The sequence below is a fragment of the Oncorhynchus gorbuscha genome, linkage group LG26, assembly GCF_021184085.1.
Source record: "Oncorhynchus gorbuscha isolate QuinsamMale2020 ecotype Even-year linkage group LG26, OgorEven_v1.0, whole genome shotgun sequence".
In the NCBI taxonomy this organism is placed as follows: domain Eukaryota; kingdom Metazoa; phylum Chordata; class Actinopteri; order Salmoniformes; family Salmonidae; genus Oncorhynchus; species Oncorhynchus gorbuscha.
The window spans coordinates 14221657-14246249 of NC_060198.1; the positions used below are offsets into that span (position 1 = coordinate 14221657).

Consider the following 24593-nt stretch of genomic DNA (forward strand, 5'->3'; position numbering starts at 1 on the left):
GGAGGTTTGAATGACGAGCTTAAATTCAGGCGTGAATTATCAACACTTTGAAATGTTTTGGTGAAATGATGGTCATTTTCTGGCCATTTCTACACCAAAGAAAAATATGAACGCAACTTGTAAATGTTGGTACCATGTTTCATGAGCTGAAATAAAAGATGCCGTATATGTTCCATACACACAAAAAACTTATTTAACTCTACTTTTGTGCACAAACTTGTTTTACATCCCTGTTAGTGAGCATTTTTCATTTGCCAAGATAATCCATCCACCTGACAGGTGTGGCATAACAAGAAGCTGATTAAACAGCATGATCATTACACAGGTGCACCTTGTGCTGGGGGTCAGTAAAAGGCCACTCTAAAATGTGCAATTTCGTCACACAACACAATGCCATAGAGGTCTCAAGTTTTGAAGGAGTCGAACATCGTTTTAGAGAATTTGGCAGTATGTTTAACTGGCCTCACAACCGCAGACCACGTGCATGGCGTCGTGTGGGCGAGTGGTTTGCTGATGTCCACGTTGTGAACAGAGTGCCCCATGGTGGCGGTGGGGTTATGGTGTGGGCAGGCATAAGCTACTGACAACAAACATAATTGCATATTTCTTTTTTGAATGCACCGAGATACTGTGACGAGATCCTAAGGCCCATTGTTGTGCCATTCATTCGCTACCATCACCTCATGTTTCAACATGATAATGCACGGCCACACGTCGTAATCATCTGTACACAATTCCTGGAAGCTGAAAATGTCCCAGTTCATGTCCCAGACATGTCACCCGTTGAGCATGTTTGGAATGCTCTGGATTGACGTGTAGGACAGCATGTTCCAGTTCCCGCCAATATCCAACAACTTCGCACAGCCATTGAAGAGGAGTGGGACAACATTCCACAGGCCACAATCAACAGCCTGATCAACTTTATGCAAAGGAGATGTGTTGCGCTGCGTGAGGCAAATGGTGTCACACCAGATATTGACTGGTTTTCTGATCCACCTCCCCTACCTTTTTAAAAAAGGTATGTGACTAACAGATGCATATCTGTATTCCCAGTCATGTGAAATTCATAGCTTGAAATACATTAAATAGGCCCCAATTGACGGATTTCCTTATATGAACTGTAATTCAGTAAGATCTTAGAAATTGTTGCATGTTGCGTTTATTTTTGTACAATATATTTTCATATACCCACATATGCCTCAATGGCATATGTGGGTTTGCCTTGTTTGATATCAGTTGTAATGTTGTATCCTTCTGATGCCGACTCGAGGCCAATCATTGTCGTCTCTCATTGGTTAGCTGAATAGAAGGTGTGGTCTTGGTAGAAGATGTTGCGCTCTTTGGCAAATGAATTCATTTGAGGAGCGAAAGCAATTCCCACATTGAAAAACACCATTCCATTCTTGGGGGTGGAAAACGTCAACCTGTGGCGGAATCAACGAGTTCTGCGATGTGAACTTTGGGGAATTAAAACCATGAGAAGCGTGAAGAGGAAAAAGCTACTGAACTTAAGAAGCACTCCAGTTGAAGTTTACATGAAAGTGATGTTCTAGAAAAAAACCCGGCAACGATAGCCATATTCTGCCGCACCAATTCGCCATATGGTTAGAGCGCGTCCCTCTTTAGTGTGTTCATAGCCCGTTGTGGATTATTATGAGGCGTCATGGCGTGGTGTGACCGTGGGTGTCAGATACTGCTGACCATCGTAGGCGCTTTTTCAGCTTTCAGTCTGATGACAATAGCTATTGGGACCGACTACTGGCTCTATTCTCGGGCGTACATATGTAACGCCACCAATGTCACCACGGACGACATGCAACCCAAGAAAACTAGAGGCGACCTGACGCACTCCGGACTGTGGCGGATTTGTTGTATAGAAGGTACTTTGTCCGCTTTCTGGTGAATTATTTTGAGTTTAAATTTTTTTCTGATGTATGAATCATTGAGTACTTTGTGTGTTGGGGGCGTTTGGGGAAAAACATAGGTGACACAACCTTTTCTACACTGAAATAAACTGTCCACGCACAGAGTGAAGTTGTTAGGGCGTTTGATAGAAGCTGGTGTAGGCTACTCCTGCGTGCACGCTCAGTAATTGTGGGAACGTTATACCATTATGTATCCATGTGCGTAATGCAATGTATTAGGACTACGTTATAGTTTTGCTTCGGATATGACGTGGCCTCGTTACCATATACTGTACATGCATAATGCACGGCTGTATGGAAATGTGCAATAGAACGAATTCATAGCCTACTCAACCCGTTTATAATCAATGGCTGTTACTTTTAGGAGTGCAAAACTACGAGTTTAACTTCAAACTGTTTAGATGCGCTTCTCCAAACGGAGGTTCTTTGTCCATCCAGTTCAGTGTATGTGATGCTGTTGCTTGGCAACTACACCTAAGCGATTGCTATGGAAACATGAGTGAGTTTTAGAAATAGTTATCGGCAAATAGGGTTAACTTTAATCAAATTCAAAGCATGTATGTTTTTCACCAACATGAGATGGAACGAATATGTGAGTTACTTTCTCGTTTCAACATAAGACCTGGGTTGGGCTTTGCTAAGAGAGTTGCACAGCAATGAAAGACTCAACTTCATAATGTCTACCCATTTGAGCCAGGTGCTGAGAATTGTATCAATACATCTTAATCAATACGATAAATCTGTTCAGTGGTGTCCTTCGATTTGGTCACATCCAGATGAATATAGCATCTAAATGACATAATGGATGTTGGGTCTCTACTTTTTCCCACCAAAACCCAGTTATTTACTCTTCTCCATTGAAGTAGCCACTAGCCAGCTCTTCATGATTACTTGCGTCATTGTTAGGCGAAATCAACCACGTTAATAAATATGCAGCCGCTAACCGCTGTAGTGTTGCGATGGGGAAATAATTCTCTAGCGAACTGAAGTGCACCTGGGGAAAGATGGAGACTTCCACTTATCATTTTGATTATCAAACCTTGCAATATGAATAGGTAAATATTACTTGTTATTTCTTCTGTAGGTTAGCAAGTGAAGTACAGACACTCACACAGAGATAGAGAGAGCGAGAAAAGTCAAGGTTGATAAAAAAAAAAAATACAATTCTCAATCATTGCTATTCCATTTATGTCCACAGCTAGGCAACACAATGTCAAGTGGCAACATTACCCACAATTCTCTTTCCCTTTCTCAGCCCCATACTTTTCTCCAACCCCTAACATGTATGTAGCGAACTATAAATTACTAAATTGACCTTACACTGCTCATCTCTTTAACGACGTGTTCCAAATGGAAAGCTCTTTATTTAGTGCCTTGTAAAACAAAATGTTCTTAGCTGCGGGAGAGCACAGGGGAGGCTTTTAAGAGGCGCACGGAACAACTTGAGTCTTGTTCCCAGCTCGCCTTAAATCAAACAAGAACTCCCACTTAACCAGCGCTTCCCTCCTGTGTCTCTCTCTGTGTCGACGGGAGACGAAATGACGCACTTCAAAGAGTGAGAGTGAGCGCGAAAGAGACAGAGTGGGAGGAGTCTTATTTACTTCCTTCTAAGTAGATAAGACACCTGTTGAATGACTGTCATTCTTTCTTTGTGTTTTTGAATGGCTTTTGATTTTGAGTAGCTATTGTTGCTTTCCCGACTGAATAAGAAAGACTTCTTGATGATAAGGACGATGATGCATGGGTCTTGTTGGGTGTTTTGCTCTGTGAGGTAATTGTTGAATGATGTTTGTAATAAGCAAAGGGGCTTCGTGAGATACTTTTTATAGCTAGCAAAACACATTTTGGGGGTCTAAAATCATGGTGTTGTTTGTGTACGCAAGTCTACTCGCACACCCGCCAGTCCCCATATGAAAACATTAGTAAAATGTCAAAGAGCTCCTCAGAGATGTAGGCACGAAATGTGCTTCTTGTGCACCAGGAGGAGGTTGCCATGGCAATGCTATGCTGAGTAATAAAGGATGAACTGTTGTCTCGCAGGCAGACAGACTGAGTTTCCACTAGTTACCACAGGCAAAGTCAAAATGGTCTATATCTAAAAAAAAATCATGAAAATATTGTTTTTTAAATTTTTGGTATTCATTTAAGCTTAGGTTAGGCAGGCATAAGGTCAGTAGTGTGGTTAGATTTAAAATCGCATTTTAAGAAGATAAATTGTAGAATTAAGCAGGTGTTACGAATCCCTTTGTCCCAGCAGTCTAGGGGGGATGGTATTGAGACCCTTAACATAACTCATGCAAAGTGTAATAGTGACAAAGTAACGGTGAGAACGTATCTGACATTGTAACAGAATTTACCTTTCGATAATCCGTACATAACCTGGACGTACCATCAGGTTTAGGAACCAGAATGCAAGGAGAACTCCAAGGGCTGGAACTTGGCGTAGCCAGGTCATTCTCCAACAAATATTTCACTTCATCCCTCATTATCTTCCTCTTAGAAGCATTGACACAATATGGGTTTTGCTTGATAGGGGCAGCATTTCCAACATTAATGTCATGTCCCAACACATTTGTACGAGTAGGAACGTCATTAAAGAGACATGGAAAACTGTGTAGCAGCCTCACAATATCGTCGGCCTGTCCGTCCGTTAAATGAACCAGACCTGATTGGATAGACAGCAGCATTTCGGAGTTGGGCAATCTAATGCACTGCTGCTGAGTATTGCGCAACTCCAATCCATCAACAATATGACAGTCCACTATCCTGTGATACAGCAGTTCCTTCCTCTGTTTTTGAACTAACTGGTTGATGGGTCGGGTGTGATATGCTTTCAGCATGTTAATGTGGCACACACGAGATGGGTGTTTTCAGGAGTTTGAAGCACAATCAGTTTCACTTCATTTATTTTCAATGACATACAGACCAGAGAAACGAGCTGACAGTGAAGATCCGTGAACAGGCAATAACACCAGTACTTGGTCACCTGGCTGTAATGGACGAGAAACAGCCAGTTTATCATAGTGTCTTTTCATACTCCTTTGTGAGGAAGACAGAGCTTCCTTTGCGAGAGCACAGGCTTGGTGTAGGCGCTCACGAAAGTGACTAACATAGTCCAACACATTCTCATCTCCTGTACACAACTCTTGGGACAAAAACTGTTCTTTAAGGACTTTCATTGGTCCTCTCACTGTGTGACCAAACACTAGTTCAGCCGGGTTGAACCCTAGAGACTCCTGTACAGTTTCACGAGCAGCAAACAAAACTAGAGGAACTCCCTCATCCCAATCTTTCTCAGATTTCATAACAATATTTACATTGCATAGACTTCAGTGTCTGATGCCATCTTTCATGCGCACCCTGAGACTCTGGGTGATATGCGCTTGCCACACGGTGCTTAATTGACAAGGATTGTAACACCTGTTTGAAGAGCTTTGATAGGAAATTGGTACCATGATCACTTTGTGCCACCTTAGGTAACCCAAATGTCGTGAAGGATTTAATTAAGGCTTTACTCACTACCGGGGCTGTAATCCTTCGCAGAGGAATGGCCTCGGGGTATCTTGTTGCCATACACATAAGAAACTGGTTACCCGATTTTGTCTTCGGTAACGATCCAACACCACATGTTCGAATGGTTCACCTATGACAGGTATTGGACAAAGAGGAGCGGGAGGAATAACCTGATTTGGTTTTCCTGTTATCTGACATTATGTGGCATGTCTGACAGAACTGAGCCACATCTTGTTTTAAACCTGGCCGAAAGAAATGTCGAAGGATCCGATCATAAGTCTTTGTGGGATAACACATATTGTTGAAAGGTTGTCAGAATCACTATTTGGTAAACAGCATTCCAATCTCCGTCCACGTCTACGCTGTCGGAATCACTATTTGGGAAACAGCATTCCAATCTTCGTCCACGTCTACATGGGATGTCCATTTACGCATGAGGAGATTACCATCAATGAAGTACGCCACATTCTTCTTCTTTACCTCTTCCACTGAGACAACACTAGAAAAACATTTAGCAAGCTTGGTGTCAACCTTTTGGTTAGCAATCAGCTGCTCACGAGTGACTGGTAACTGTATTGCATTAGCAATAAGTTCAACATACTTCGATTCTTCCCTGGGCTGTTTGTCAGAGGTGATCAGCTTCCCAGAGGTAGCGCACAACCCATCCTCTTGATCAACCTCAGATTTGTCGAACACTGTTCTGTTCAATCACGCCACCCACTTGTCGTGCCTGAGCACGAGTGACAGCACAAGCGGGGAACACGTGGAAACCTCTGTGCCAGCTCATTGGAGAGAGAGTGGTCACTTTTATCCAACACTTCCAATACGGGTATTACCTTTCCTCCGGCAATATCATTACCCATTATAAAGGTCACACCTTTTACTGGTAACCTAGGACGTACCCCCACTCTGAATATTCCATTGATTAACTCAGAGTGTAATTTCACAAAGTGCAATGGCACTGGGACAAAACCCATTTCAATACCCTGAACTAAACACACTGGAACCACAGTATGTATCGTCAGATAAGGGCAACACATCAGACGATATAAACGACTGCGCCACACCAGTATCTCTAAGGATTTTAACCGGACGCTGAGACGCTTCGTCATTCGCTAGGGACACAAACCCCCTCGAAAATGAAAGGTTCATAACTGCGGTCGGGGACTGAGACTTGCAAACTGCAGTTACCCTGAGGCACCTGTTTAGTTTCAGACCTCACCACTGTACGAATTAGCCCAACACCTGTTGGCGGCTTGGCACGAAGAGGCATCCCTTGTTTGTGTTTTAGCAGGAAGCAATCATTAATCATATGTCCCACTTTATGGCAATAGAAACAGGGACGCTCATTCTTCTGGCGTGCTTGATATAGTACTGCTGGCCGACTAGGGCTAAAAGTAGGCAATTCAGTGGCTCTACTCTCAGTATGAGCCGCAAACACACTCTTGTGCGTCAACACAAACTCGTCTGCCAACACAGACGCTTCTGACAGGGAGGATACTTTGTTAGTTTAGGTAAACTACAATGCGTTCGGGTAAGCAATTTTTAAACTCTTCCAACAAGATTAACTCCCGGAGAGAGTTGAAATCAGTTACCTTACTAGCAGCATGCAACATCAAACAGATTTCCCTTGTCTCTAGCAAATTCCACATAAGTCTTACTAGAAGACTTCCTATGAGACCTAAATCTCTGTCGGTATGCCTCAGGCACAAGCTCATAGGCGCGAAGAACAGTAGCTTTGACCACATCATAATTCAAACTGTCTTCCAGAGGTAGCGCTGACAAAACCTATTGGGCTTTACCAGTTCATTTACACTGAAGCAATAGGCACCATACCTCTTCAGGCCATTTCAATGCTACGGCTATACGTTCAAAAACACAAAAATAGGAGTCAACTTCTGCCTTGGTACCTTTGTTCAGAGAGTCAATCTGTCTACTAATGGCAAAAGTGTTGGAAGCTCCAGTTGGTGAGGACGGCTCACTAACAGGCATAGCAGGAACGAAGGCTAGCCTCGCTGTCTCTGCCTCCAGTTCCATCTGGCACATTTTGAACTCCAACTGCCGTTGTTCTCCGTCTACCTCAATTGTACACATCTCCAACTCTTAACTGCCTCTGTTCTCGTTCTTTTTCCTTTTCCTGCCTCAATTTTACACATCTCCAACTGGAGAGTCTCTCGCCTAATTTGGGCTCTCTCTTCCGCCTCCAGTTGGAACTGTATTGACCGGACATCCCTCCTGGCATCACCGGTTGACTGTGGGGAGAGTGGATTAAAACGGGGCAATGTTGCTGGAGCTTTAGCCTCGCCCTCGTTCTCAGACACCAACGGGCTTAGAGGAGCAGCAACCTCCCCTACAGGGGTAGTAGGCTCAGGCAGCGGTAACACAAGCACCTGCTCTTCCAACAAAACATTTAACACTAGCTGTTTAACCGCCACCTTAACTACACTCTGCGGAATCGATACAGAATAATGGTCAGCCAAGGTCATTAAATTAACTCTACAACATTTGTCAAAAACCTCCCACGAAGGGTTATCCAAAAAGGATTTCAAATCAAAAGTAGCCATCTTGCACTACTACCAAACAAAAGCCAACAAATAGCAAACACTAATGCTACATCAGCTATGACACTCAACACTCAACTAGACCACTATAACAATCTGCACGAGCGTCATGGGTGTCAGTAATGACATATCCCGGATGGGTAGCTGGACCCAAGGAAAGAAACAAATATCCAAAATCACCCCTAAGACTAGCCTACTTCAATACAGCTAACTAACTAACCAAAAATACAGTGGGTGGTCCGCCCAGTTCTTACTAGTGTATTTTGACGAAGTTTAACTACGGGTAGTGTATGCCCATGGGCGACTTGTCTTGGTACCCCCTTTTCCCACCATTAAACAAACAGTTAAACACCATAACAGAACAATACTCACAGTTGGGGACAAAGTGACATGTAGGTGCAAAAACAAGAGAGATTGAGCTCCAGAGGAACCAACTGAATGGGAAAGGGGATGTGATTGGGTAATGGAAACAGGAGGTGTGTCTTATGATTGATGACTGCATGGTGACTGATTGGGGAATGATGATTGCCACCTGTGAGGAGGGGAGAAGGAGAGAAAAGAAATACACACACACAGGATACACACACAGGATACCTGTATCCGTAACAGCAGGGTATATGACTTTGTGGCTGTGGTAACTAGTGATGACTGACAGACACTCTCCCGCTCTCCCCTACTCACCCGCTTCTTTCTGTTAGCTCTTTCTGCACATCTCCATCAGTTAAAAAAACCACTTAGCGCACGGATCCCGCTAGTGGGATCAAATTCAACATCCGGACAACATCCGGTGCATCACAGTGCTTGAGGTGTTACTACAGCCGCAAGTTCGATCCCAGGCTGTATCACAGCTGGCTGTGACCGGGAGACCCATGAGGCAGCCCTGCTTCGTCCAGGTTAGGGGAGGGTTTGGCCAGCCAGGATTTCCTTGTTCCATCGCGCTCTAGCTACTCCTTGTGTCAGGCTGGGCACCTGCAAGCTGACTTCAGTCACCTGTTGTACAGTGTTTCCTCCAACACATTGATGCGGCTGGCTTCTGGGTTAAGCGAGCAGTGTCTCAAGAAGCAGTGCGACTTGGCAGGGTCATGTTTCGGAAGATGCCTGGCTCTCGACCGTCGCCTATCCCGAGTCCGTACAGGTGTTGCAGCGATGGGACAATTCTAACTACCAATTGGGGAGAAAAATGGGTAAAAGTACAAAAAAATGAAATAAATCAAATCGAGCAGTGATGCGAGCTGGGGTCGGCAGACACTGAGGAATCTTTTGTTACATTTGTTTAATTATTGGAGTGGCTCGCAGTGCGAGTGAAGTGGATACATTGTATCTTTTCATTGTTAGAACCAAGAGCACAGGCCAGTCTGGCTATGAAGCCAACCTGGTCTCAGAGCATTTCGTATATTATTCCTTATGTAAATCCGAAACACTCCATTTAGTATGATATGGTACATTTCGTATGGTATGTTTTCATTTGTGGATGGGAATGGGTGATGGATACCCATTCCGTATGGTATACAAATTTGCCAAAAAGTACAATATGTTACAAATTTGCGTATATATGTATATATATGTATGAATTCTAGATAGGTGGCTAACATTAGCTAGCTTGCTAACTTAAGCGGGGCTAGGGGTTAGGGTTAAGGTTAAGTTTAGGAGTTAAGGTTAAGGATAGGGTTAGCTAAATGGTTAAGGTTAGGGGAAGGGTTAGCTAAGAAGTTGCAAAGTAGCTCAAATGTAAGTAGTTGAAAAGTTGCTAATTAGCTAAAATGCAAAAGTTATCCGTGATGACATTTGAACTCGCAACCTTTGGGTTGCTAGACGTTCGCGTTATATGCCCGCCCAACCACCCTACTTTAGTTTTGCCTAAAGTAACTATCTTATGCAACCATACTAAACGTCACATATCATACTAATTTGAGTGTCCCGGATTTAGATGACTTTGTTACGTGTAGTCCATGAGACTAGGCTAGTCACGCAGCCTCAGTGCCATAGAGGGAAAGCGGAGCATATCGACAGTCATGCTTGCACCTTTATGTCGCTGAAAACCCCGTCTCACATTTTATATAATTTCATAAACCATGTCGCAGGCCATATTAAACTACTAATGGGCCGCTGATTATTGTTTTGATAAACTACTTTGTCCAGTCATGTTACCTAGCTAGCTTGCTAAACATCCTGGTAACTTGACCAATAGTCTATGCACAAATGTGGATTTGCACAGGAAGAATGGAAAAGGAAAAGATAGCCTACTCAAACGAATGTGCTTCAGAAGTAAGATGCCATATGCCTAATATAAATCATTCAAAACTATATCTTAATCAAAAATCTATATTTTTCCGGTGTTCCTTCAATTATTTTCTAAGTTGGGAGCAGTGTGTGTGTGTGTGTGTGAACGAGTGAGTGAGACCTTGAGTCCATAATAGATTGAGAGTACTGCCCTGTATCCAACGCTACAGCGTACATCAGAACCAATGCTAATTATATCTCCCTCTAAATCTCCTGGGTAAATCATGATTCTGTATGCTTAGCTGATACGCACATAGACACTTCTATAGGCCGAGCGATACCTCCTTAGGGTTTTGTTAGAACATTGGGCTACAATTCATGTCAAGAGAGAGTGATGTGAGTCTGTGTGTGTAAGAGAGAGAGAGGATGTGTGTGTGAGAGAGGGAGATGTTGTGTGGGAGAGGTAGAGTAAGTATGTGTGAAATATACAGCGTAAAGTTATCTGAAGAGTAAGTTAAAGATGGTTTCATGGTGTGTTTCTCCCTTACTGCCACAATGATATGCAGATCAATATGCATTTATATTCCAGACCTTACTACATTCCTCCTGCTAAATGACAGGTAGGCCTTTGGATATGAGGAAATCATCTATTTTCTGCTGTAGGGATAGCCTATTCTATACTGAACAAAAATATAAATGCAACATGTAAAGTGTTGGTCCCATGTTTCATTAGCTGAAATAAAAAGATCCCATAAATGTTCCATGCGCACACAAAAGCTTATTTCTCTCAATTTGTGCACACATTTGTTTACATCACTGTTAGTGAGCATTTGTCCTTTGTCAAGATAATCCATCCATGACAGGTGCACAGCATGATCATTACACAGGTGCACCTTGTGCTGGAGACAATAAAAGGCCACTAAAATGTGCAGTTTTGTCACAACAATGCCACAGATGTCTGAAGTTGAGTGAGCGTGCAATTGACATGCTGACTGCAGGAATGTCCACCAGAGCTGTTGCCAGATAATTGAATGTTAATTTCTCTACCATAAGCTGCCTCCAATGTTGTTTTTGAGAATTTGGCAGTACATCCAACCAGCCTCACAACTGCAGACCACGTGTAACCATACCATCCCAGGACCTCCAGTAAGACAGGACCATCCAGAGGTGACTCTCTTCCAAGATCGTCTCACCCATATGCATCCATGGCCAACCGGCTGCCATGCCTAGTTGCTTTAGGGAAGGCCAGGTGCACCGGCAAGAGTACCAAAGGTTGCAGGAGTGTTAGTCCTCTCAGTCTGGTGAGCGTGTTGTAGAGTTGTCTTCTAGTAGATTGCTGAGTAGGTGGGTGGGTGGAAGGGTGTGAGTAGATGTGTTGAAATGTAGGAGGGTTATCACCTCTGTGTGTTTTTGTTGCTCCCTCGGCAGCTAATGACAGAGGAGAACTGCTGTTGCGTCCGTCCCTGGTCGTATAGCTTGTTGAGTAGAGTGTAGAGTGTCTATTTGTGGTGAAACACAGGAGGGTTGTTACCTCAGTGTGTTTTTTGTTGTTCCCTCGGTGGCTATTGACAAAGGGGCCCTGCTGTTGCGTCTAGGGTTGCAATGGGTCGGAAACTTTCCGGTAAATTTCCGGAATTTTGGGGGAAGTTTTCCATGTAAAGTTAAACCCGGGAATATGTGGAATTTTGCAAAAATCCAATAAAAAAAGTTCGCTTATAACAGTGAACCGTTTTTTTGTGGGTTAACACATAAGGCAATTCTAGGTATTGTGCCATATTTTGGTTAAACTTTCCCCAATTAAATGGAATTGCAACCCTCTGCATGCATAGTACATTCTTCCATCACATGTACAGCTGATTCTCAAGATCTTGCACACTAATGAGATCCTATTGAGCCCACACTACTACACTGTCTGAGCCAAAGACTACAAGTTTTCTGGTAAGTTTTGATTACAATACTGGGTGGAGTGAATATATTTTATATGACATACATGATTGTGTCCCACTTGTTGTTGATTCTTCTTGAAGCCTGAAATGTGGCAAAAGGTCGCAAAGTTCAAGGGGGCCGAATACTTTTGCAAGGCACTGTACTCTGCCAAATCATATGTGAAGAATGCAACAAAGATGCAGAATCATCTGAAGTGCATAAAGTTTCCACAGCGCTCACAACAAGCAATCTCGGACAAAAGTCCCTCTACTTCTATTCGAGGTGAAAATGATGAATCAGACACCTTATCGATAGCAACAGCTAAAACAATTAATACACTCTACACAAGAGCCAAGGAAATGGTTAGGTGTGTGAAGGGTCATCAAGTTATAGCAGCAATCTACCTCACCAAGAAAAGTGAGAATAAGAGTACCACATTGAAGCTGCCCAGCAACACCTGTTGGGTTGGGGTTGTCATGTTGGACAGTCTCCTGGAGGGGAAGGAGTCTCCAAGAAATGGCCATATCACAGTCTGCCGATATGGACAGCCCCATCAAGAGGATCCTCCTGGATGATGTATTTTGGGAGAGAGTGGTAAGCAGCCTGCAACTCCTGAAACCTATAGCAGTAGCCATTGCACGGATTGAGGGAGACAATGCCATCCTTTCTGATGTTGACTCTGCTTGCAGATGTAAGAGAAGAAATCTGTACTGCCCTGCCCACTTCACTGTTGCTCCAAGCAGAGGAAACTGCAGTTCTGAAATACATCAAAAATCGTGAAGACTTCTGCCTGAAGCCCATACACGCCACAGCGTACATATTGGACCCCATGTATGCTGGCAAGAGCATCCTGTCTGGTGCAGAGATCAACAAGGCCTATGGTGACATCACTGCTGTGTCTCGCCACCTTGGCCTGGATGAGGGCAAGGTTCTTGGCAGTCTGGCGAAGTACACTTCCAAGCAAGGGCTTTGGGATGGAGATGCAATATGGCAGTCATGCCAACATATCTCATCAACCACCCGGTGGAAGGGATTTTGTGGATCTGAGGTTCTTTCCCCTGTTGCCTCCATCATCCTCCAAATCCCACCAACATCAGCCGCCTCAGAGTGCAACTGGTCCTTGTTTGGAAACACACACACCAAAGCATGCAACAGGCTGACCAATACAAGGGTTGAAAAATTGGTGGCCGTCCGGGGAAATTTGAGGCTTTTTGAGCCTGACAATGAACCATACTCAACAAAGTTGGAAAGTGACAGTGAAGAGGGCCCACGGTCATGGCAATCCTTGTTGTCCGACGTCGGTGGATAGACTTAAGGTGGAAGGGTCCATGGTCTGTGGCAACTCTTCGCTATTGCCCCTCGTCAGAGACGTGTAGAGGCCCATGGTAGTGGCACCTCTGATGTCTCAGTCCGAGCCTGTGACGTAGTTAAGTCGGTTGTTGTGATGGTTCATATTGGTTGTGATGAGTTGATGGCTCGGACCAGAAGTTATGTAAGGCCATGGTCATGGCAACCCTCAGGGGCGGAGGGTCTTTATCAGATTTTTGGAAGGATCCGTGGTCACGGCAAACCTATTCCATTAGCCGCCGCCGAAGACTCGACAGGGCCCGTGGTCACGGCAGCCCTGTGTCTCATGGCCTGAGCTGTTGTTATGGTTGAATTGTTGGACTGTTCCTGTGATCTCCGTATAATTTTTTTTATTCAACCTTTACAAGTCAGTTAAGAACAAATTCTTATTTACAGTGACGCCACCTTTTCAGGTGTGGTGTAATTCATGATGGTGTTGTTGGATGGCGTCCTAATGTGTTGAGTGGAATAGGTTGTTTGGGATGACAGAGACGTAGATGGTGACGGGGCGGTGAAAGAGGAGGGTCATAACCGAGTTGGTATTACGTGGTTCCGCAAATTATAGAGAGATTCTTTTGCTGGGTCCATGGGGTGTAGTGTGGATGTCCGTTTGGGTTAACCAATGTTGCTGGATTTAAGGTGTCGTTGTGGTGTGGTCCGTTTTCAGTGGTGTTCCAGTGCTGTCCTGAGATTGCAGGAGGGCTGACTGTGGGATCGTTGAAGGTGGGGAGGTCGTCTCCGTTAGCTACGAGCAGGTTGATCGTCCGATCTATCCCTTGTCTGGTTCCAGAGTTACGAGTGGGTCTTGGTCTGTAGGGTCCATTTATTCATTGATTATGTGACGTTCCGGATATGAGACGTGGTTACTGGCCGGAAAATGTTTTCAGTGGCCCGTCGGTGCGTCTCCTTTTACAGGAGGTAGAGGGTCTGAAGGATCATTGTTGACCAGGTAAAGCATCTGGTTGTCCTTCGTAGCGTCTTCGGGATTCAGAGGTAGACGTAGAAGTGCCTGTGTTCCTCATGCTGGGCATGGAGGTCGTTGAAGTCCTGATCGGTAGTCATGGCATTATCGTTCTTTCGCATCTTTTTCGCGTCTCCTCTAAGTACTTCGACCAAGGGGTGCTGAGACTGAACATGTGTTCTTCTTTTATAGAGGGCAGGGGCGAGGTCTAATAGGTGTAGAGGATTCCTATTGGTGCATGATGTGTTCATGCACTGAGCATGTGAGGTGTATGGCCGATTCGTCCAATCAGAATGCAGTATCCATAGTGGCTAGTTTGGGATGTCAATGTCATCTGGAGATCCGGTGGTATAGGGATCCTGCGTTATTGAGATGGAGGGCCTGTTCCATTGATTACAATGGTGAAGGCTTGTAACGTTTCTCCATATGGGAAATTGCATTGGAGCGGGTGCCCTTACCTTTTTGGGTGCTGTTTCCATTGCGGACCAATGATCGGTCCAGGAGGTAAGAGTGCCACTCCGTGTGATTAAAGTGAGCCCTTGGTGGAGTTCCTGAGGGGTGTAGAAGACCCTCACTGTGTCCTCAAAGATGGTAGTCTAGACCTCTTGGTGTGCCATTGACCTGTGTGTTAGTGTTAGGGAGCGGTGGGCTCATCCTCTATTCTTTTAAGTGCCAATTGCCTGTTCCAAGGCTGGCAGGTCCGGGAGGTGTCAGAGGTAATGGTATACCCCAGGGGGGTTGCAGCCAGCCCGTGTAGAAGTTTTTCTGAGGTGTTTTGTGGTCCCACCATCATGTTGAAGTCAGGTGACTAGCTTTCTTTCTCTCTCTTTCTCTCTCCCGTTGACTTGTATGGTGCGTTGGGAGTGGTGGGCTCCGATTATACGATGTTGATTTCGATTTTGGGTGTAGGCCTTTCCTATGCCCAGGGGGGTGTTTGGGGCAGTGGTTTGCCATAGTTGCCCAGACCAGAGGGTCCGTTTTGTAAGTGTTTTCAAGGTCTTAGGATGTCTGTAAAGTCAGGCGTCTATGTTATCGATTTCCCATAGACTTCATTGTAAAGGTAGAGAGCGGTGGGCTCTTGTGTTCTGTTGGCCTTGGTTCTTCGTGAGTGTGGGTTAGGGTCCTGGGGCTATAGGGGGTAGGTGTATCCTATGTTGGGGTTGGAACCAGTCCAGAGTTTTGTTCCTGTGAGGTGTTTTTCCATTTTTCCAATGCTGTTGAAGTTGGGTGACTGTGTCACCGTTCTCCCATGTAATGTGTTAGAGAGTGGTGCACTCCAGCTGTGTTCTGTTCGTTTTAAATTGGAGTGTGGGCCGCTTTTGGGCCCATGGGATGTCTGGGGCAGTGGCCCACAATGTTGGGGTTGTGCCCAGACCAGGGGGCCTAGTTTGGAGGCGTTTTAGGGGTCTCTCAATCCCTTTCAAGTTGGGTGTCCTGGCCGTAGCTTTCTCATTGATTTCCATTGTGACAGGTTGTGATACCGCCTGGAATTGAACCACGCCTCTGTAACGGATGTGGAACGGCTAGTTTAGTTAGCGGTGTGCGCTAAATAGCGTTTCAATCGGTTACGTCACTTGCTCTGAGACCTTGAAGTAGTAGTTCCCCTTGCTCTGCAAGGGCCGCGGCTTTTGTGGAGCGATGGGTAACGATGCTTCGAGGGTGACTGTTGTCGTTGTGTGCAGAAGGTCCCTGGTTCGCGCCCGGGTATGGGCGAGGGGACGTTTTAAAATTATACTGTTACATTGATGCTGTTGACCCGGAATACTGGTTGCTGCGGAAAAAGGAGGAAGGTCAAAAGGGGGGTGAGTGTAACGGATGTGAAACGGCTAGTTTAGTTAGCGGTGTGCGCTAAATAGCGTTTCAATCGGTTACGTCACTTGCTCTGAGACCTTGAAGTAGTAGTTCCCCTTGCTCTGCAAGGGCCGCGGCTTTTGTGGAGCGATGGGTAACGATGCTTCGAGGGTGACTGTTGTCGTTGTGTGCAGAAGGTGTGGAGAGTGTGTTTCGTGTGTGGGTGTGCTTTGTGTGTGTGTCAGTGTGAATGTGTGGGTAGAGTCCAGTGAGTGTGCAAGGGGTCAGTGTAAAAAAAGGGTCAATGCCATAGTCCGGGTAGCCATTAAAGTCACTGATTGTCCATAGATTCCACTCACCTGGTGTCCTGAATCAGATCCTGATTAGAGGGGAAGAATACAAATCTGCGCTGTCTTGGAGATACCAATCATAGACATGTAGAATCACCACACACAGACAAATAAACCACTTAAAAGACATGTTTACATTACTATCCTGTCTCATAAATGATTGATATCTGTTTTAGAGTGAATTAAGTCCAAGCGTGAAGTAAGTCCTTGTTCATTCGCACACTTGACTTCCCAACCTCTGGTTGAGGCAGCAATCTCAGTGGAAAGTGGGAAACGTTTCAATATTCATGTCACCGACATGTTTTATTCTCTTAAGAGTGCAAAGAAGATTTTCTTAACCAAGAGTCAAACTCTTTGAATGGAAGATGCCTTGGGGCTGAAGAACATCAGAACTCTTTTATGGGTGTGCAGACTGACTTTCCTGTCCTCGGTTGGTTTCAAATATGGGGGTGAAACTAAGCTTGCTACATCTAGGGGACCGAGATCTACCTAAGTCATCCATAATCTGATATAATTTCACATTTCATTTCACGTGAGAAGTCAGTTAAGCAATGCATGTGACCGTATGGCAGACATTGTTCTCCACAGGGTTCAGTCCAAGCAGGTTATCAAAGTTCATAGATAGTGACTTTAAACGGCAATATATATATTTTTTTTGACAAATGGCATATCAAATGAAAAGTGTCCAAACAAACACAGAAAAACACTTCCGGGATGGGAGGCTACTCAATTTACCTCTCACTCTACCATTGCCTGTCAATCACTTGTACCTACCTGTAAGCAATGGTTGGAACCGGTTCAGGGAACAGAACAGAAAATAACACAATTGTAGTAACAGAACCCGGAACGAAAGCGATCTATACTGTTCCGGAACAGAACCGTTATTTTAAAAGCATGGAAACCAGGTAATAACGTTCTTTTACAGCTTCTAATCCCAAGCCAAAAGACTGCATAAGAATCCCAAGACATAAGACTATTCATTTTGGATTTTCTTATTTAGTTCATGTAGTAAATATTTTCTTAACCAACAACGCAAGTTTTAAGAAAATCGAGTTAAGGGCTTGTAATTAAGAATTTTACGGTAAGGTCTACATCTGTTGTATTCGGCGCATGTGACACAGTTTTAAGTTCCGGGCACTTTTTTCAGTCCCACAAAAACATAAAACACAACAAAGCCCTTACTCTGTCACTCAGAAATGGATTCCAGTGTCTACCTGACCTGGAAATCTTTGCCAATGTGTGTAGTCTACCTGCCCCTCCGAAGCTACTGTAGTCTACTGAAGTTGCAAGCGGAATTCAGAAATTAGGGTGAAGTTATTTAATTCTAATGAACTTTTTCAATGCTGGTTAAGGATACTATAGTTATCACGTTTCACATTGGATTTATTAACTTTAAAAAGGTAAGACGTGTTTTTAATTCTGGTGCCACTCTGCACACACAGCTTGTTAGCTAGCTAGCTCGCTCTGGTTCAACGTTTAGCCAACTCTGAAGTTCATTCATTCAAAGTTCCTCCATAGAAGCTGCTCTTCTGTAGATATAATTATGTGGGCCTAATTCAGATAATGCATGTCAATAATGCCCAGCTCTTCAAGCCTCCTCCAACATCTCTCGCTCTTTACACCATACACAACATTTCTGTCGCATCTTGAGCCCTACAGTTGTCTGTCCATCGCACATATAAACAACTATAGATTGCCCACTCCATAGCAAGCCGCTCTATCCGCACTGATTGGTGAATTATTTTAATGTTGAACTAAATGTAAACATTTCAGAGGTTTAAAAAGGAATAGAATGGAACAATATAGCGGCAGGTGGCCTAGTGGTTAGAGCATTGGGCCAGTAACCAAAAGGTTGCTAGATCGAATCACACTGATACGGTAAAAAGCTGTAAGTCTGCCCCTGAACAAGGGCAGTTAGCTTAGAAACAGTGGGTTGTCATTGTAAATAAGAATTAGTTCTTAACTGACTTGCCTAGTCCAATTTGTAAGTCGCTCTGGATAAGAGCGTCTGCTAAATGACTTAAATGTAAATGTAGTTAAATAAAAAATTATATATATATATATAAACCATAACTTTTTGGGTTCGAACTGGTTCAAATCTTTATTTTGCAGGTTAGAACAGTGGAACAGAACGAAAAAAATATATATGGTTCTGTTCAGAACTAAATGATTGGAAAATAATTTTGGTTCCAACTCCTACCTGTGATCAAAATGACCTAGCCTGGCCGCCGCTGCCCCTAGTGGTGGGATGTGTATATTGAAAATAGACTGTCTAACTGTGGTACACTAACCACTAGAATACATAATTTCCTAGCAGTGGTAGAAAATGTCTCTTGCAGATTGAGAATCCTTTTAAATAAATAATTCATAGGTTAAATGATTTGTTTCGTATGAAAATCAGTGGGGAAACAAAATAATCAGCATTATAATAGGCATCTCTTCTTTGGCAATCCATTTGTATTGTCATTTTTAATTATGACAATTAAGCAACCCCAATGTATGGCAAATCTGCAACCTCTAATCTCTCTACTTAGTGAGTGCCTTTACAGGTCAACACAGACGTGCATTGAGTATTGGGAACCATTTTAGCTTCACTTCCACTGTGACATGTCATGAGGCATAATATATTTTTCTAACGAACAGACATGGTTGATGTACAGCCATTATTGAATTAGTATAGTGTTGTCTCAACGCTCACTTACCTGCTACTCCCCCAATGGACATTATTTCTCCTTCTGCTGCCCTGCATGTTGGAGCTCGAAGCCTAAGATTTCCGCTGTATCCTGCAATAGCACCTGCAACTCTGACTATTAAACAATCTGAACCATGCTCAATTGGAGTTAACACATATATACAGTACCAGTCAAAAGTTTGGAAACACCTACTCATTCAAGGGTTTTTCTTTCTTTTATTTTTTTACTATTTTCCACATTGTAGAATAGTAGTGAAGACAAAACTGAAATAACACATATGGAATCATGTAGTAACCCAAAAAGTTTTAAACAAATGAAAATATATTTATATTCTTCAAAGTAGCCACCCTTTGCCTTGACAGCTTTGCACACGCTTGACTTTCTCTCAACCAGCTTCACCTGGAATGCTTTTCCAACGGTCTTGAAGGAGTTCCCACATATGCTGCGCACTTTTTGGCTGCTTTTCCTTCACTCCGCGGTCCAACTCATCCCAAACCAACTCAATTGGGTTGAGGTCGGGGGATTGTGGAGGCCAGGTCATCTGATGCAGCACTCCATCACTCTCCTTCTTGGTCAAATATCCCTTACACAGCCTGGAGGTGTGTTTTGGGTCATTGTCCTGTTGAAAAAGAAATGATAGTCCCACTACGCGCAAACCAGATGGGCTGCAGAATGCTGCGATAACCATGCTGGTTAAGTGTACCTTGATTTCTAAATAAATCACTGACGGTGTCACCAGCAAAGCACCATCACACCTCCTCCTCCATGCTTCACGGTGGGAACCACACATGCAAAAATCATCTCTTCATTTACTCTGCATCTCACAAAGACACGGGGGTTGGAACCAAAAATCTCACCTTTGGACTTATCAGGCCAAAGGACAGATTTCCACTGGTCTAATGTCCATTGCTCAGGTTTCTTGGCCAAAGCAAGTCTCTTCTTTTTATTGGTGTCCTTTAGTAGTGCTTTCTTTGCTGCTATTTGACCATAAAGGCCTGATTCACACAGTCTCCTCTGAATAGTTGATGTTGAGATGTCTCTATTACTTGAACTCTGTGAATCATTTATTTGGGCTGCAATTTTTAGGGCTGGTAAACTCTAATGAACTTATCCTTTGCTGCAGAGGTAACTCTGGGTTTTCCTTTCATGTGACGGTCTTCATGTTTCATCATAGCGTTTGATGGTTTTTGCGATTGCACTTGAAGAAACTTCAAACAAATTTTCCCGCATTGACTGACCTTCATGTCTTAAAGTAATGATGGACTGTCTTTTCTCTTTGCTTATTTGAGCTGTTCTTGCCACAATATGGATTTGGTCTTGGTACTGTATGAAAATCATTAGCCGTGTTTCAAATGTCCACTAAACTGCATGAGCTAGAATCAACTTCTCGACCCTTCTGTCTGAAGTGTGCACTCTTTTATAATAGACTTTCTGTGGTTCTTTTGACTCCACAGGAATCAACAAAGGAAGCTGTCTTCGGATCAATCACTTCCCAGAAGATAACAACTACGACACAGACAGCTCGGAATACATCTTACGTAAGTGCTTGTCTCCCGCCACCACATCCAGATGTCTGTTCATCCTTTATCATCGTGTGCAAAGCACACAATGCCCATAGATACTCAATGGTAGCTAGTGGTCAACGGGTGTTTTATCTGTCAACTTCCTTGGCCCCGGCCCATAACAGCATGATGTCATGACAGTAATTGGAGCTATAGAGAGAGAGACAGATGGCGTAAGTGCTGGGTTTATATAGAGCCGTCAGTGGGGGAAAAAGTTTTCATACTTGAGTAAAGTAAAGCTAGCGTTGTAAACATGCTAACCATCCTAACTGCTGTGTACTATACAGGTATAGTGCGGGCCTCCAGCCTCTTCCCCATCCTGAGCAACATCTTGTTGTTGCTGGGAGGACTGTGTGTCGGGGCTGGGAGGATCTACAGCAGTAGGAACAACATCCTGCTCAGCGCCGGCATCCTGTTTGTGGCTGCAGGTAGGTGACGTCACACAGCTATTCAAAACATTGCAATGGCGGCGATTACTTGCATATCTAGCATTGCCTTGGAGTAGACATTACCCACATATTGATGTTTACATATACTGTATATACTTTTGAAAAACTAAGCTACTGTATGGGCAAGGCCCTACATTTCTACCTCTTTCTCGATGTATCTCCTCAGGTCTAAGCAACATCATCGGCATCATCGTCTACATCTCCAGTAATGCCGGTGACCCTAGCGACAAGAAGGACGAGGACAATAAGGGTAGCTATGGATACGGCTGGTCTTTCTACTTCGGAGCGCTGTCCTTCATCGTGGCGGAGTCCGTTGGCGTTCTCGCTGTCAACATCTACATCGAGAAGAACAAGGAGACGCGGTGCCGGGCGAGGCGGGAGTTCATCAAGACCACCTCGTCCACCTCACCCTACTCCCGTATCCCTAGTTACCGTTACCGGCGGCGACGTTCCAGTTCCCGCTCCACCGACCCGTCCCGGGAGACCTCACCCGTCGGGGTTAAGATGGGAGGAGGAGGGGGAGCAGGCATAGGAAGTGGAGCAAGTTTTGGGATGCCCATGGGTGGTATCTCCATGTACACCCTCAGTAGGGACACTATGAAAAGTGGGATAGCTGGGTACTGTAGTCCAGAGCGTGACTCAAGCTTCCTGCAGGTCCACAACTGCTTCCAGAAAGATCTGAAGGAGGGTGTCAACAGGAGAACGACTCCCGTATGAGGGTTGGAATGCATCTCTGAACTTGGTAGGATACAGGAGACTTCACTAAACTGTAAAGGAAACACTTGGACAGCACATGATCCAGGATCATTGTTGCAACTACAATACACAGACTATCTTCCACGTTGAAAGGTCATAGTTCATATGATGGAGTGTGCTCTTTTTTTGTTTTAACAAATTGCCGTCCGTCTTCGTTTGAATGTGGAGGAGAAATGGACGCTGAAGGAATATTTCGAAAACCTTTGGTAAAGCTACTATAAGTCCATTTGCAAAGACTACAGAAACCCAGACCTTTAGTAGCAATGCTTCTGTGATACACCATAAGAAAAGTATGTGTTTTGCATATCCCTCAACAAATGGTAGTCATATCTTGTTGTTTTGATGTTGTCAAGTGATAACTCACTGGAGGGGTTTAATTTTGCCATTGTAACTGGTGCTATACACTTTCAACACACTTTGAATATTCTGATTACACTCTTAGAAGAAAGGGTTCCAAAATAGTTTTGTGCTGTAGAACCCTTTTTGCTTTGGGTTCCTTGTAGAACCCCATGTCGAAGGGGTTCTATACTGAACAAAAATATAAACACAACATGTAAAGTGTTAATGGAATAAAAGATCCCAGAAATGTTACATATGCACAAAAATCTTATTTCTCTAAAATGTTGTGCACAAATATGTTTACATCCCTATTGGTGAACATTTCTCCTTTGCCAAGATAATCCCAAGATAATCCATCCACCTGACAGGTGCATATGAAGAAGCTGATTAAACAGCATGATCATTACACAGGCACACCTTGTGCTGGGGACAATAAAAGACAACTCTAAAATGTGCAGTTTTGTCAAACAACACAATGCCACAGGAGTGTTCAGTTGGCATGCTGACTGCAGAAATGTTCCCCAGAGCTGTTGCCAGAAAATTGAATGATAATTTCTCTACCATAAGCCGCCTCCAAAGTTGTTTTAGAGAATTTGGCAATACATCCAACTGGCCTCATGACTGCAGACCACATCTAACCTCGCCAGCCCCTGACCTCCACATCCGGCTTCTTCACCTGCGGGATCGTCTGAGACCAGCCATCCAGACAGCTGATGAAACAGAGTATTTCTGTCTGTAATAAATACCTTTTATGGGGAAAAACTAATTATAATTGGCTCGGTCTGGCTCCCCAGTGGTTGGGCCTATACCCTCCCCGGCCAACCCATGCCTGTGCCCCAGTCATGTGAAATCCATAGATTAGGGCCTAATGAATTCATTTAAAATCACTGATTTCCTGACATGAACTGTAACTCGGTAAAATCATTGAAATTGTTGCATTTTGCATTTATATTTTTGTTCAGTATACATAAAACCCCAAAAGGTTCTACCTAGAACTAAAAAGGGTTATTCAAAGGGTTCACATATGGGGACAGCTGAAGAACCCTTTTCAGTCCTAGATAGCAAATCTTCTAAAACCTGGGAATTTTGGTAAACATTTTTTTGTAAATTGTGTAACTCTAATCCTTCTCACTAACTGTCATGTGATCCTCATCTATCTATCTATCCTCTGTGGTCTTTGTATTGGCGGGAACTGGTGTACCTGTACTCTACGTGTGTTTGTACTATGATCTGACCCACTGTCATACTCTTACTATTAGTAAATATCCAAATACAAACCTGTTGTAGATTGAAAATAAGTAAAGGGGATGTATGGAAATACTGAACTCATTTTCATGAATAACATTCCAATCAATATAAATACGTAGATTTATTTCAATCAAATGAAGACATTGTCTTCATTGAGTGTTATATATTATTTTCGATTTTGCTCAGGGAAGCTGTATTGGTGTCAACTAATTTACACCTTTATGAAGCATTACCTATTAGGTATATTACGTAAAAGCATTTATGCCGTTATATCTTGTCTAATGCCATAAAGACTGCCATCAGTGTCCAAAAATAGAGGTGAGATCACACTGTAGGCAATGTCTTGTTGTTTAGGAATCCACTTTTTAATCATGTACTTCTGTGGAGGACTGTGTGTATGGCAAACTCCATGTAGAAGTTGCCCGTAGGCACAGATCTAGCATCAGCTTTACCAAAATCATAACCTTAACCATGAATGGATAAAAACCTTGGATCAGCATCTTGAGAAAATGTCATTCCCTTATGTGTTGGAAAACTAAAGTCTGGTTCACATTAGCAGTTTGAAGTGACTCAAATCTTTCAAAAATATCCAATCTTTGGATGTGCTATTTTTCCTGCAGTCTAAAAACCAAAAAGCACATGGAATTGTATAGTTGAAGCCACATTTCTAACCACCTCTGTAGGGGGTTTAAAGTCAGATACAAATCTGATTCCTGGCCCTGCAACTTGTGTCGGAACGGTCAAATCTGATTTATTTGCCCGTAAGTGGATTTTAGGCTGTTAATTGAAATATCTTGTTCCTTTTTAGCCACACTTTTGACAGTTTGACAAGAACATGTGGTAGCCAACTAACGTGAGCTAGTTGATTGTTTGCAAACAAATGAGTGAATGTGCTAGACCTCTACCTAGCTAGTTGACTGCTGTGGCTAGCCAAAAATGACTTGTTTTGAAA

General features: G+C 43.6%; 1 protein-coding gene across 2 annotated transcripts; it reads left to right on the forward strand.

Moving 5' to 3' along the window:
* Positions 1-1369: 1369 nt before the first annotated feature.
* Positions 1370-22693, forward strand: LOC124016257 (voltage-dependent calcium channel gamma-4 subunit-like). 2 transcript variants are annotated; one of them, XM_046331806.1, is made up of 4 exons: positions 1370-1880; positions 20742-20825; positions 21137-21277; positions 21426-22693. In XM_046331806.1, the coding sequence occupies exons 1-4, from the start codon at positions 1664-1666 to the stop codon at positions 22013-22015; spliced, it is 1032 nt and encodes a 343-aa protein (XP_046187762.1). In that variant the 5' UTR covers positions 1370-1663; the 3' UTR covers positions 22016-22693. The 2 variants fall into 2 exon arrangements, with proteins under 2 accessions (XP_046187762.1, XP_046187763.1); XM_046331807.1 differs by having other exon boundaries at positions 21465-22693.
* The last annotated feature ends 1900 nt before the right edge of the window (positions 22694-24593 follow it).

Bases quoted from the DNA above. Each gene is read 5' to 3' on its own strand.
- LOC124016257 (XM_046331806.1), top strand. From the start codon at position 1,664: ATGGCGTGGTGTGACCGTGGGTGTCAGATACTGCTGACCATCGTAGGC. The intron at 20,826-21,136 runs GTAAGTGCTTGT...TGTACTATACAG, and splicing joins CAGCTCGGAATACATCTTAC to GTATAGTGCGGGCCTCCAGC. The intron at 21,278-21,425 runs GTAGGTGACGTC...TGTATGGGCAAG, and splicing joins CATCCTGTTTGTGGCTGCAG to GCCCTACATTTCTACCTCTT.